At 35.1% G+C, this 13,160-nt stretch overlaps 1 protein-coding gene across 1 annotated transcript in view; it reads right to left on the minus strand.

The window, feature by feature from the left end:
- The window catches only part of NDFIP2 (Nedd4 family interacting protein 2), a 69,443-nt gene that overhangs the window by 26,952 nt on the left and 29,331 nt on the right, over window positions 1-13,160 (minus strand). Inside the window, exons 3-4 of the mRNA XM_036301904.1 lie at window positions 12,578-12,711; window positions 5,416-5,509 (exon numbers count right to left, since the gene is read on the minus strand). Coding sequence (XP_036157797.1) covers window positions 5,416-5,509; window positions 12,578-12,711 — 228 coding nt within the window. The remainder of the gene's footprint in view (window positions 1-5,415; window positions 5,510-12,577; window positions 12,712-13,160) is intronic.

The following is a 13,160-nucleotide window of genomic DNA, read 5'->3' on the forward strand; positions in this document are numbered from 1 at the left end:
GCATAGACTGATTCACTTTTATGCCCCTTGGCCTGTAAGGTAGGAAGTAAAGCAGGATAGGTCTTTAAGGACAGAATCATTTCTGGATTCAATTCTGGATCCTCTATGACATGTCAGAGTTGGCAAAAAAGAGAATTTAATAACTGTACACTAAACCATAGACCTGTAAAATCTGCAAAAGAAACAACATATAGTAGAGGCGGGAGAACATATTATACATGCCTAGGAAAGAAGACAATACTTTTCCTTCAACTCTATGTCATTCATGCATGTTCCCCTGGAAACCTAGGGTAAAATAAGGAAGCTTAAAGGGCATAGGGCACCTATTCCCCTTATAACAAGGCCCATGGTAAAACCCAAAGAAGCAACAACCTTAGGTAGCCTATATTCCTTAGGTAAGATTTGGGGAAGCAAGCAGCAGGGAAGCAAGGCAATAAACTCAGGAAAGTTGGTAAAGAATGCTTACTGTTGCTCCGATTACACTTCTCCACATTCACCTTCAGCGTGCCCTTCTTTGTAAGAAAGCAAATTAGGCAGGTTCGGACAAGTTAATGACATTTGAAAATCATTTTAAATCATATTACTTATTATAGCTAAAAGGTGAGTTCTCAGGTAAGGATGGGGAAGGAGAACATTATCACCACCTTCACTTAATAGAATGCTATAATTATGACATTTCATATATTTTCACTCCTTTGTTCTTCACATTAGCTTTTTAAGAAGGGCAAGGTCAAGTTAATTCCACTGTACAGAAAGACAAATTGAGACTCAGAACAATTAAGCTGCACATAAAGTCATAAAGCAAGTAAGTGGTATAGCCAGGACTGAAACATCCAAGTCTTTTACCTATATTCTGTTTCTTTTTACCATCTATACCTCCCACCTACCCAAAAAGGTTATCAGGATAACCCAGAAAGTAATTTTGTATGCTACAGTTTATCCATTAAAAGTTTAGGAAGACTATACTTTTAATTTTCAGTAGCCATAAGATACTTATTAATTAAAAAGGTGAAAATAGCAACTTTATAGTGAAGACAGGTGGCAGACATCACCTTAACCTGATGAGAGTATCACCAGTAGTTAGACATATCTAGATCATTCCTTGCTGTTATGATGCACTGAGAAGGGCGCATCATTTCTGTGGTATTTTTGCAAAGAGAGAAAGAGACAAAGGACAGACACACACACACACACACACACACACACACACACACACGCACACACACACACACCTAGTTGGTATTCTTCAAAAGAATCAGTCATAAGAAACAAGAGAAAAGATTAAGAAACTCCTCCAAATTAAAGCAGACTTAGGAAACATGGCAACTAAAAAAAATGTGTAATCCTGGATTAGATTCTTGATCAGGCAAAGGTGATTAATGAGAAAGTTGGCAAAATTTGAGTAAGATCTGTAAACCAGTTAGTATTTCATTAATATTAATTACCAAATACTGATTATTGAACTGAAGTCATGTAAAATGTTAAGACTTGGAAAAGCTGGATAAAAGTTTGGAACTGCACTATTTTTACAACCTTTTTCCTAGGTTTTAAAGTATTTCAAAATAAACATTTTAAAATTAAAAAAACTTGATACTTGTTTTGAAAATAAACAAATGAAAATCATAGATGATATATATGTATATTTGATAAATATGCAAACATTGGGAACTTATTAATATTTTGATCACGGGAAAAATTTCATCACATATAAATACACAAGGTTTCTAAGACAATAGGTTCTCAAAGAATAATCAATTTCATTATACTTCATTTTGAACTACACAGGGATAAATTTCTGTCTTATCTAGGCTCTTTGTTTAAACTATCAGCCATTTAGAAAGACATGATATAGCAATGTATTAAGATATTGTTTTAGCCCTCAACAGTGGCTCAGTTAGTTAGCTGGGTGTCGTCCCATGCACCAAAAGGTTTTTGGTTCGATTCCTGGTCAGGACACATGCCTGGGTTGCAGACTCCATCCCTGGTAGGCGGGGTGCAGGAGGCAGCCGATCAATGTCTCGCTCTCACATTGATGTTTCTCTCTCCCTCTCCCATGCTCTCTCTAAAAAGTAATAAAAATTATTTTTTAAACAGACATTGTTTTAAGATATTTCCACTAAATTATAGAAAATTAAATTAAAAACTTTTTCTTGTAAATATAACAAATTCAATACAATTTAATACTTCACAAATATTGTGAGTTTTTAAAGATATGATTGCAATGCTTAAATGTTCTCTCTCTGGATTCACTTACAATGTGAAATGTCATCTAAAACCTATTAAAAACCCCACAGCTTTGCATGCACAAAACAAATCATTAATATACTGTTTTTCATATGTGTGGTGCTCAGACAATCCCTTTAATAACTATAACTTTCATGACTTGTCCATGGAGGGGCTCAAAGGAATTTACTAAGTAATGATGTTCAACATCATTAATTGTTAAGGAAATACAAATAAAAACCACAATGACATACCACCACACATCTACTGGAATGTTTTTTTTTTTTTTTTTAACATTAACACTAAATGTCAATGAGTATCAGAGCAACAGGAATTCTCATTCCCTGCTGGTGGGAATGTACAGCCTCTTTGGAAGAGAGTTTGGTAATTTCTTACAAGTCAGAATTTACATTGCGAAACACTCTTCTAATTCTTTTTAAAGGCACAATTAACTTAATATTTCTTTAGTTATGTGATCTTCACATCTAAAATGGAAATAATTATTAATATAGCACACTGAAGTGAAGATTCACACATGACACAAAAGGCTCAACCTTAGAAGAAACAATTTCTAGATAGAGCCCAATACATTCTTAAGTAATAGAGTTCAGGTTCATTTCCACAGACTGTCAATTATCCAGTGATAAAAATCTTAATTTCTAGTTTCTAACTGATAAATAACTTACTTCCTTTCTCTCAAAGAGAAAACCTGTTAAATATAAGATCAGAGGCAGTTAGGCGTGTAAAAGGCATTTTGCAATGACAGTTCAAGGGATTATAGAAGCTAGAACATTATCAGGGATACATATATTTCTTTCTTTACATTTTCAGAACATGAACATGCAATTATTTTATCATATTTAAGGGTAAAACTTTTTATAGGGTTTCATGTGATAAGAGAAAGAAATGTAGACATTAAAAACAGATAGCAAGAATTAAACCAACAAAAAGTTTTAACTAAAATGTTATAATTGATATTTACTGTAGTTTTACTTATACAACTTATAGAACCTAAAATGCTTAAGTTAAGCCACACGAAAGAAAATCTATTTCTGAACCTTAGAAATAGACAACAGAACAATTTAGACAACAACTGCTAGACAGTTTAAGCATGGAAAATATAGCAAGTTGCAATTTGTAGAACAGCCACTAGGTGGTAGTGAACACAAATAAATCTATGCTCATTAAGGCAAATAAGCTCAAGCTCTGGCCTATAGCCACCAGAAAAAAATATATAAGGAAATAAAGATAAATAATAATTTATAATTTAACTTTATAATATCAGTGCAATATTTGCTGACTATGAAATAGTACAAAAATATAAACTGTAGAAACATAATTCAGTAAAAATTTAAAACAAGTCAGATAATTTCCGTTATATACATTAATATAAATACTTGCATTTACATTAATTAATATATCACCAGTGGCCAAAAATAAAGTCAATCAAGTGTCTAGGTTACCATGCATTTACATCACTGTTACATTAATAAAATGTTTTCAAATCTAAAAAAAATAAGAAGATTATGATTTAGTGAACTACAGAAATGGAGGAGTAATAATTAAGCTCTGAGTCAAATAATTAGATAGTGTCAAATAACATTTTTATTCCTAAAAAACAGGTTTTTATACTACACACAGTACAATAAATTTAAATTCTTTCTTTTCTAATTAAGGAATCAAAGTTTACATGACCATAATCAAAATATGTGGGAAGTGTACTATCAATTTAAAGGACTATTAGCTGAACTAAAACTAAGAAAACAAACAAGGTTCACTAAACTAACATTAAAAAACAGTAGTTATTTGTAGCTAAAGTGTTCATTTCCTTGCATTGTATCTAACATCATATTTAAATAGAAATTGTTAACTAAAACCATGAGATTTAAATACTGTATTATATTAGCTGGCCTACCTGAATATAATTTAATAAATTTGAAGAGAAAAATATAACTGCCCACCCATTCACCCACCCACTTCTGAGTGATTATCTACTTCTGTTCTTCAGAAGATGGGAAGAAAGGAAGCAAGAACCCTGGCTGATGTGGCTCAGTTGGTTGGATGTCGTCCTGTGCACCAAAAGTTTGCCGGCTCAATTCCCACTCAGGGCACATGCCTGGGTTGTGGGCTTGATCCCTGGTAGCGCGGGTGCAGGAGGCAGCCAATCAGTGTTTCACTGTCACATCAATGTTTGTCTCTCTCTCTCTACCTCTCTCTCTAAAAGTCAATTTTTAAAAAAAATAGAGGAGGAGGTCAGTAATTTTTCAGATTCAAAAGTAATTCAATTCAGAAAGTATGTATTTTCTATTTTTAAAGTTAAATGTGGTACTTTAAGTAAGTAAACTATTTGTGGGTTTTATTATCAAAATATCATGAATTAAAATGAATTATATTAGCATTCTATCAAAGAAGGTATAAAAACTTGATCATCTAACTAAGTTGAGGACAGAAATTAACCATATATAGACTACATAATTAACCATATATAGACTACATGAATATCAGGTTTCCAAAACTTATTTTAGCAATTTAAATAGTTTCAATTTAAATGAATTTCATAATCTTATTTACTGTTTACACTGTGCCAATTAGAAACTGAAATAATAAAGACTATAACACAGTTTTCCCACAAGTATCTTAAATTTTCTTTATAAGTTAAATATTAATTTTGCAAGATGTTACAAAATGTAACTTAGGTTTCTGGGCTTCTAGCTACTCACCATTCCCTTCAAATAAGACTTACACTTTCATACTTTTGTGTCTCAAACCACATGGTTCTAGCTGCCCAGAATATTTCTTTTTCTAACTTCTCTTCTGATTTGAAGACACTCAAATGGAAGTCCTCTGCCTCAAAAGCAGAATTTATAGTTTCATTCTACATGCTCCTACAATACTGAATGGACATGCAGCATTTCTCATATAAAACTGTATTTAACTTAAAGATGCTTATATATCTCTATATTGTCAGCATCTAGCATGATGACTACAATACAGTTATCTGATAAGTATTTAATAAATTCTAGGGTTTATACTGTAACATTTGATCACACTTAGCTAGTAGCAGGAACAATTTACATTTTAAAAAAGGTAGACACATGCTAACAATATTTGCCTTTCTTCACTGTCTGTTATTTTAAAAATACATAGCCAATATATGCAAAAAAAAAAGTTTGGAAAGGAAAGATCACTTACTGAAAAACGCCAGCATAAAAATCCCATCATTACCCACTCTGAGCTGGTCTGCATCACTAAAGTCATCTCTTGGTGAGCACTCTTCCTCCTGAATCTGTAAAACATGAGACATTAGAACACACTAAAATAATTACAACTTTATTACCTTGGATATAAAGATAAGAATTTAAATAAAATCTAATATTCTCAATTTATTGTATAGACAAAACAGATGAGTACAATCTCTAGCAAGTGTTCATTTTTAATGGGCACCCTTGAAAAGAGTAATTTCAAAGGTAAACACAAAAAACATAAAAGTTAAATAACACTGAATTAATGAAAATTATATTAAGAAAGATAGATGTGACATTGTTGCATTAGTATCAAGTGGAAAACAGGACCCTTAAACATCAATGGTGGCAATATTTATCAAAAATAAAATTGTACATATCCTTTGACCCAGCAATTCCAGCTCTTCAAATACATTGTACATATACTCTCGCTTATAAGAAATGTACTAAAGATAATTCACTGCAGCAACGTTAATAAAAGCAAAAGATTAGACACAATATAAATGCCCATCAATAATGGACCATTGTCAGAGATAATTCTCCATGAGTTTCTCATGTTTCTGCATGTCTTCCAGGTAGAGGCACTGCTTGCCTTTCTTCTGTACTATCTTTTCAAGGATCTTTATATACAGTGGGCTGCTCCGAAAGAGAAAGATAGTCTCTCTGTCCAGAGCAAAGTGTGGGCGTGCTTAGTTACCATTAGAAAATACTGGGTTCCCTACATTCAGGGTTCCACACTGTGTGTGGAGGAATCATGTGGCCATCTTTGAGTTGCCCTGTGGGAACTAAAGCTCAAGAAACTGGTGTAAGAAAATGCTAATACTCTGGCTAAAACCATTGATGGTAATCAAGTTTTTGTCTCTGACCTGAGCAGTCTCGTGTCTTCTGCCAACATTCCCAAAATTGACAAGCTAATCAGGTAGTTTGCCAAGTATGGTAAAGTCTCAGATGATTCACAATTCTTGACAGACCAATTAAATAAGTTACTGAATATCTGATGAAATTTAAAAAGTAAGGTAAAATTTTTAAATAAATAAAAAAGAACAAAAGTTCTTAGTATTCTCTTAACAATCTCTAAAATATATTGAATAAAAATCATGTGTATAGTACAATGCCTTTTGTGTACAAAAAATATACTAAGATATTAATGTATTTGCTTGTAAATGTAGAGAACTTCTCTGAAAGTATGTACAAGACTGTTATCACTGATTGTCTAATATTCAACAAATATTGACAAAATATCCCTTCTACCCAAGACTTAGCTTCCTGGTATTGGGGATACATGAGTGTACATAAAACAAAGATGCTTGCCTTTCTGGAGGCTATACTCCAGTAAGGGGAGTTAGACAATAAAGAAAGACATAATAAATAAGTTACTTATATATTATTAAAAGGTGTAAATGCTCTACACAAAAGGGGAAAGGATGGTTTAGGAATGCTTGAAGTTACAGGTTACAGTATTAAATATGGTGGTCAAGAAACCTCGTTGAGATGGCACTTGAGCAAAGACTTAAAGGAGAGATAAGAGTTAACTAACTATGTAAATATCTCACAGAAAAGTGTTTCAGACAGAGAGATAAGCAGTGCCTCACAAGGACCTTATGGGATCATACCTGGCATGCTAGAAAATAGCAAGGAGGTAGTTCCTTGCCATTAAGAGAGAAATAGGAAGACATTAGGTCAGGAAGTCCACTGAAGGACTTTATATTTTACTGAGTGAATTCAGTGGTCTTACTGGGTTTTGATCAAATGAGTGGCATGACCTGATATACATATACATTATCTCCATGTTACAGATAGATAACCTCAGCTGGGTGTTGGATGTATCAATTTTGTGTTAGTACACAGAGAGGATCAGAGAAGCTAAGTGACCTGCCCAGGATCACATAGTTACATCAAGACAGGAGTTGAATCCAGGACACTGATCTTTCCATTCAATCATAATAGCCTCACTACATAGGTTGCTTTCATAAAACAAAAAGACTTTTAAAACCATATTTCTTATTATTTGGGCAAAAAATTCCTTAAACTCTGCATTTATATCCTAGGCTATCCTTTATGGTAAATGTAATGGCAACAATTAAATACATACTAATGAAATTTTATATAATTCCAAGTTAACTTAAGAAATAAATATTCAAGTACAGTATGAGCAAACCCTGGGGGAAAAACCTGTCAATATCATGGGAAGAATATAAATATTTCAAACTCTTTTGAAACACCAGTTCAGAGATTTTTACATCATTTTATTTATTTATTTATTTAAAATATGTTTGTTGATTTCAGAGAGGAAGAAAGAAGGCGAAAGAGATAGAACATCGATGAGAGAGAATCATTCATCGGCTACCTCCTGCACACCCTTTACTGGGAATCAAACCTGCAACCCAGGAATGTGCCCTGACTGGGAATCAAACCATGACCTCTTGGTTTATAGGTCAAAGCTGAGCTACACAGGCTGGGCAGAACATCATTTTTAAAAAGACAGAAGAATATGCATGCACAAAGATGTTCCTTACAAGGTTAACACCAGAAAACACATGCATACACATGCACGCACACGCACACACTCACACACACAAGATACACATTTTTAAACAATCTAATTTTCACTTAGATTGAAATGGCTATTAAGATTCTTAGAGAGAAATGGCCACTAAATTATAGTACACTAGAGGCCCGGTGCACAAAATTTGTGCACTGGGGGGGGGGGGGTCCCACAGCCCAGCCTGCCCCCTCTCACAGTCTGGAAGCCCTCAGGGGATGTCCAACTGCCAGCTTAGGCCCACTCCCCATGGGGCGTGGGCCTATGCTGGCAGTCAGACATCCTTAGCACAGCTATGGAGGCGCGAGAAGCCACTGCCGCTGCGCTCACCAGCCATGAGCCTGGCTTCTGGCTGAGCAGCGCTCCCCCTGTGGGAGTGCACTGACCACCAGGGGGCAGCTCCTGTGTTGAGTGTCTGCCCCCTGGTGGTCAGTGCACATCATAGCCACCAGTCGTTTCACCGTTGGGCCGAAATTGGCTCTCCAACATCCCCCAAGGGGTCCCAGATTATCAGAGGGCACAGGCCAGGTTGAGGAACCCCACTGGTGCACGATTGGGGTCAGAGAGGGACATGGGAGGTTGGCCAGCCAAGGAAGGACTGCGGGAGGGCTCCAGGGCATGTCCAGCCCATCTCGCTCAGTCCTGATAGGCCAGACCCCAGCAGCAAGCTAACCTACCAGTCGGAGCGTCTGACCCCTGGTGGTCAGTGCATGTCACAGCAAGCGGTTGAGAGGCCTTAGCATACATTAGCATACTACGCTTTAATTGGTTGCAAGGCCTATCGGATGACCGGACACTTAGCATATTAGGCTTTTATTATATAGGATTGATTCCATGGAATTTTATTCAACCATTAAAATAATAGAAACATTTAAATAGAATGTTTAAAAAATAAAAGATTGTATCTGTGCAATAATTTCAACTATAACTATGTTTCATGCTGATTTATAAATCCTAAAATTGGCAAAAGGCACTAAAATATTTTAAAATGAAGAACAACTCTGGTATTTTCTTCTTAATTTCCCACATTGGCAAATGTAAAGAAAGCATTCATTAACTAACTGTCATTTATTAAGTACCAAATATGTCCCAGATGATAGATAGGTGCTGGAATCATAAATATAAGGTCCTTGTCCTGGATTTGCTCACAATTTATTAAATGCTAGTTTTTATGTCAAAAGACAAGTTAGTGACACACAATTTAAAACACGTGCGTGGCCAGCATGGCTCAGTGATTGAGCATCAACCTATGAACTACAGGGGTCCTCAAACTTTTTAAACAGGGGGCCAGTTCACTGTCCCTCAGACCATTGGAGGGCCGGACTATAGTTTTAAAAAAACTATGAACAAATTCCTATGCACACTGCACATATCTTATTTTGAAGTAAAAAAACAAAACGGGAACAAATACAATATTTGTATTTGCATGTGGCCCGCAGGCCGTAGTTTGAGGACCCCTGAACTAGGAGGTCATGGTTCAATTCCCAGTCAGGGCATTCTCTCTCATCATTGATGTTTCTATCTCTCTCTCCCTCTCCCTTCTTCTCTGAAATCAATAAAAATATATTTTTTTAAATAATAAAAAATAAAACACGTTACAAAAACATCCGAACCCTACCCATGACAGGGTTATAAAGTGAGACTAACTGATAAACAAGAACAAGCCATGTTCTAAAAGTTTTATAAAGTGGATTATTTAGAATTCAAATATTTTTCACAGAAATATTAAAAATAAGTTTATTTTCATAAAGCTTATAATTTTTCTTATGAAACATGCAACCCTATACATAAGAAATAGAAAATAGTGTTTCCAAGTCTCCTTGCCATTCTCCCAAGAAGAACAAATTCAAGAAACAGGCTTCAGGTCACCCAGCTGAGGTTCACTGACAAGTGAATATACAGACATACCTCATTTTATTGTACTTTGCTTTACTGCATTTCACAAATGTTGAACGGAAGGCAAAATGCTTCACCAACAAAAAGATTACAACTTGCTTTATTGCAATATTTGCTTTATCGTGTGGATTGGAACTGAACTCACATTATCTCCAAGGTATGCCTATACTCAAAACTAATTAGAACTTTAAAAAAAAAATCTGAATCAAGTATAGGAACACATACTAGAGCTCTGACCAGGTTGCTCAGTTAGAGTGTCGTCCCGATACGTCAAGGTTGTGGGTTCGATCTCCTCTCAGTCAGGGCACACACAATGAATGCATAAATAAGTGGAACAACAAATCGATGTTTGTTTTTCTCTCTTTCCCCCTTCCTCATTCTCTAAAATCACCCTTCCTCTTTCTCTAAAATCAATCCATCCATAAAAAAATAATAATAAAAAGAAATATAATCATATTTTGTAGAAAAAAGTGATAGAGCACTGGGTTAGAAACTGATGAATTTAAGCCCAAGCAGGTTTTGCTCAGTGGATAGAGCACCGGCCTGCGGACTGAAGGGTCTCGGGTTCGATTCTATTCAAGGGCACATACCTTGGTTGCAGGCTCCCGACCCTGGTGGGGGGCATGTGGGAGGCAACCAACTGATGTGTCTCTCTCACATCACTGTTTCTCTCTGTCTCTCCCTCTCCCTTCCATTCTCTCTAAAATATCCTCAGTTGAGGATTAAAAAAAGAAGAAACTGATGAATTTAAAAGATTATTTATAAACATCTAAGTAAGTCTCCTGTACAATTTTATTTTGCTTTCCATGAAATTTTCCACAACCCTCACAGGTAGAGTTATATTAAAAGCAGTTAAAACAGAAAACGTCTCTTTATAAACATGTTCCCAATTCAGGCTGGAATCAAATACTTTCTAAAACAGGTGCTGGAAATGATGATAGTGGAAGATAGAACAGTAAAACTCTGTGGAGTTTTTTCTTCAAAAGGTAAAATCCCTTATGCTTTTCTCAAAGCACAGAGAACAAGACTTAATGCTTCCTACTTTCTCTTTAGAGGAATCCTACTGCATGGAAATTAGGGCAGTAAAGACACAAAGTTCATGACACCCTTTAAGCACATTTGTATTTCCAAGGTCTTTAGGGAGACACTTAGCTGAGAAAAGGGGTTACTGTCCCTCTACGTCGCTGAGAGTGTGTGCATGTATACAAATACACGTACAAACATATATGTACTAAGCAACCTATAGTAGATTTTGATAGAAACGCCACACTTCATAGATCTATCCTCTTTCTTTATGAGTCTCCCCTCCCAGTATAAAAAATCTTTATTGACTGAGTTATATTTATGCACCACCTTAATAGAGACTTACTTTCTCCCTAAGAGAGAAAAAGAATAAATATTAAATTTGGGGTTTACTATCTTTACTTATGTGCCCAAAGCTATTTATATTGACATTTAACTCTGTGTGTATTGGGAGGATGGGAGTGGGAGCAGGTGTGGAAAGGGTTCTAGCTAATGAAAGAAATCCATCCAATAAAATGCTCATTACCAGAGAATCTACTTGCTGGGCTCTGGCCTAACAGCGGCAAGAGGAAAATGCTATACATAGAAACGCCTCTTTCTCTCTCTTAGCCCTGAACCTAGTTCTAGCTTCACTGGGTGAAGTTACTTTTTTCTGTCTTTTTCCTGAACAAAATGGGATGAATTTAGGGATCTGAAATAACATCCCAAAGTCTGAAGCAAAAAAAGGGCAACAAACCCTAGTCCTACTTGCAGCCAAACTAAAATGTAAATAATTTCTGCCTTTACCTGGCTGTAGAAGATCATACATGTATATCTTTACTGAGACAGCCACTCCTTTTACCAAAACAAGAAATAACATTTATGTATATCATTGATTATCTCTACTACTAAGATAGGAAGATGAGAGAGAACAGGGAAGGAGAATCATTCAAAATTCTAGGGTGGGATGTGTTAAAAGGACAAAATAAAAGTGAATTTGGGAAAAAAGTGAATTGACAAACATAATTTAAAGGCCTTGTTAGTTATTTCTCTGTGCTTTTTAACCTACCTTGAGTTCATTCATAGACACTAGAGTTTTCATATTTTGGGACTACATTGGAAATGTTAGTTTGAAGGGTTGGAGTAGATATTGAAGAATTTAGATTATGCTAATATACAAAATATGAGTAGGAAAAAAAGATAATTTGAATACAGTGATGGACCATGGACTGTAAACTATATAAGGAGGGAAATAAGGACATCAACAGTGAAGAGGTTGATGGACTTGAGATCTAAGTGAAAGAGAACAACAACTAGTGTGAGTCAGAAGGATGGGAGGTTAAGGCCAGTGCGTGAGATGCCTAAAATCAAGAATTCGGAAGTGATAATTGTATGGGTAAAGGTAAGGTCTAGGATGACCACAACGTAAGATGGGATAAAGGGGAAGATCAAAAGAAACAGAAATAGAAATGAGGAGGTCAAGGAATGAAAAAGGTAAATTTAACTAGGAGAGTACCTATTTCACTAAAAATGACACATATAAGTAGTAGTAAAATATGAAAAATATACACAGGCACAAACACTCAAATACAGACCACTATTTTTGATATTACTAAATAGACATATCAATTAATAAAAATAATATTCTCAAAGGGAAATAAAACTTTCTTACTCTTTGGGATGTTTCTGCTGCTGCAGCAGCCATTGCAGCAGCTTTTGCCTTCTCAGCTTCATCATACGTAGGAAGAGAGGTAGCAACACTGTATGGAGGTGGCACAGGATAAAACTCACTGTATACTTCTGCATCTGAAGAAAAGGAATTTAAAAAGGATAACCATTAAAAGGAACTATTTTATATAATTTTTATAGCCAAATACATAATTAATAATTTACAACAGGCAGGCCACTAAGGATTATTATTGCTATTGTAGTCCTATGTTATAAGCTATAAAACCCAGAAATTACTACTATAATCATATGTTTTTAGTCCTATATTTATTATAAAGAAAAAGGACTAATAAATATTATCTAAAGGCTCATACACAAAACAAGAACCTTAAGAAAAAGATTTTGAAAAGGAGTGCAAGATAAGAGAAGTAAACAACAGTGCTATGCTCAAAGAATTAATTTATTTGCCCAAATAATCTCACAGTCAAAACTATGAGAATTAATAATAATAAATGATTTGCTACATAACTCTAATAAGTTTGAGGTAGTTTGGTACATAGCACAGCAATGGTAGTCACAACAAAAGG

Source organism: Myotis myotis, unplaced genomic scaffold (genome assembly GCF_014108235.1).
Source record: "Myotis myotis isolate mMyoMyo1 unplaced genomic scaffold, mMyoMyo1.p scaffold_m19_p_3, whole genome shotgun sequence".
Lineage (NCBI taxonomy): Eukaryota > Metazoa > Chordata > Mammalia > Chiroptera > Vespertilionidae > Myotis > Myotis myotis.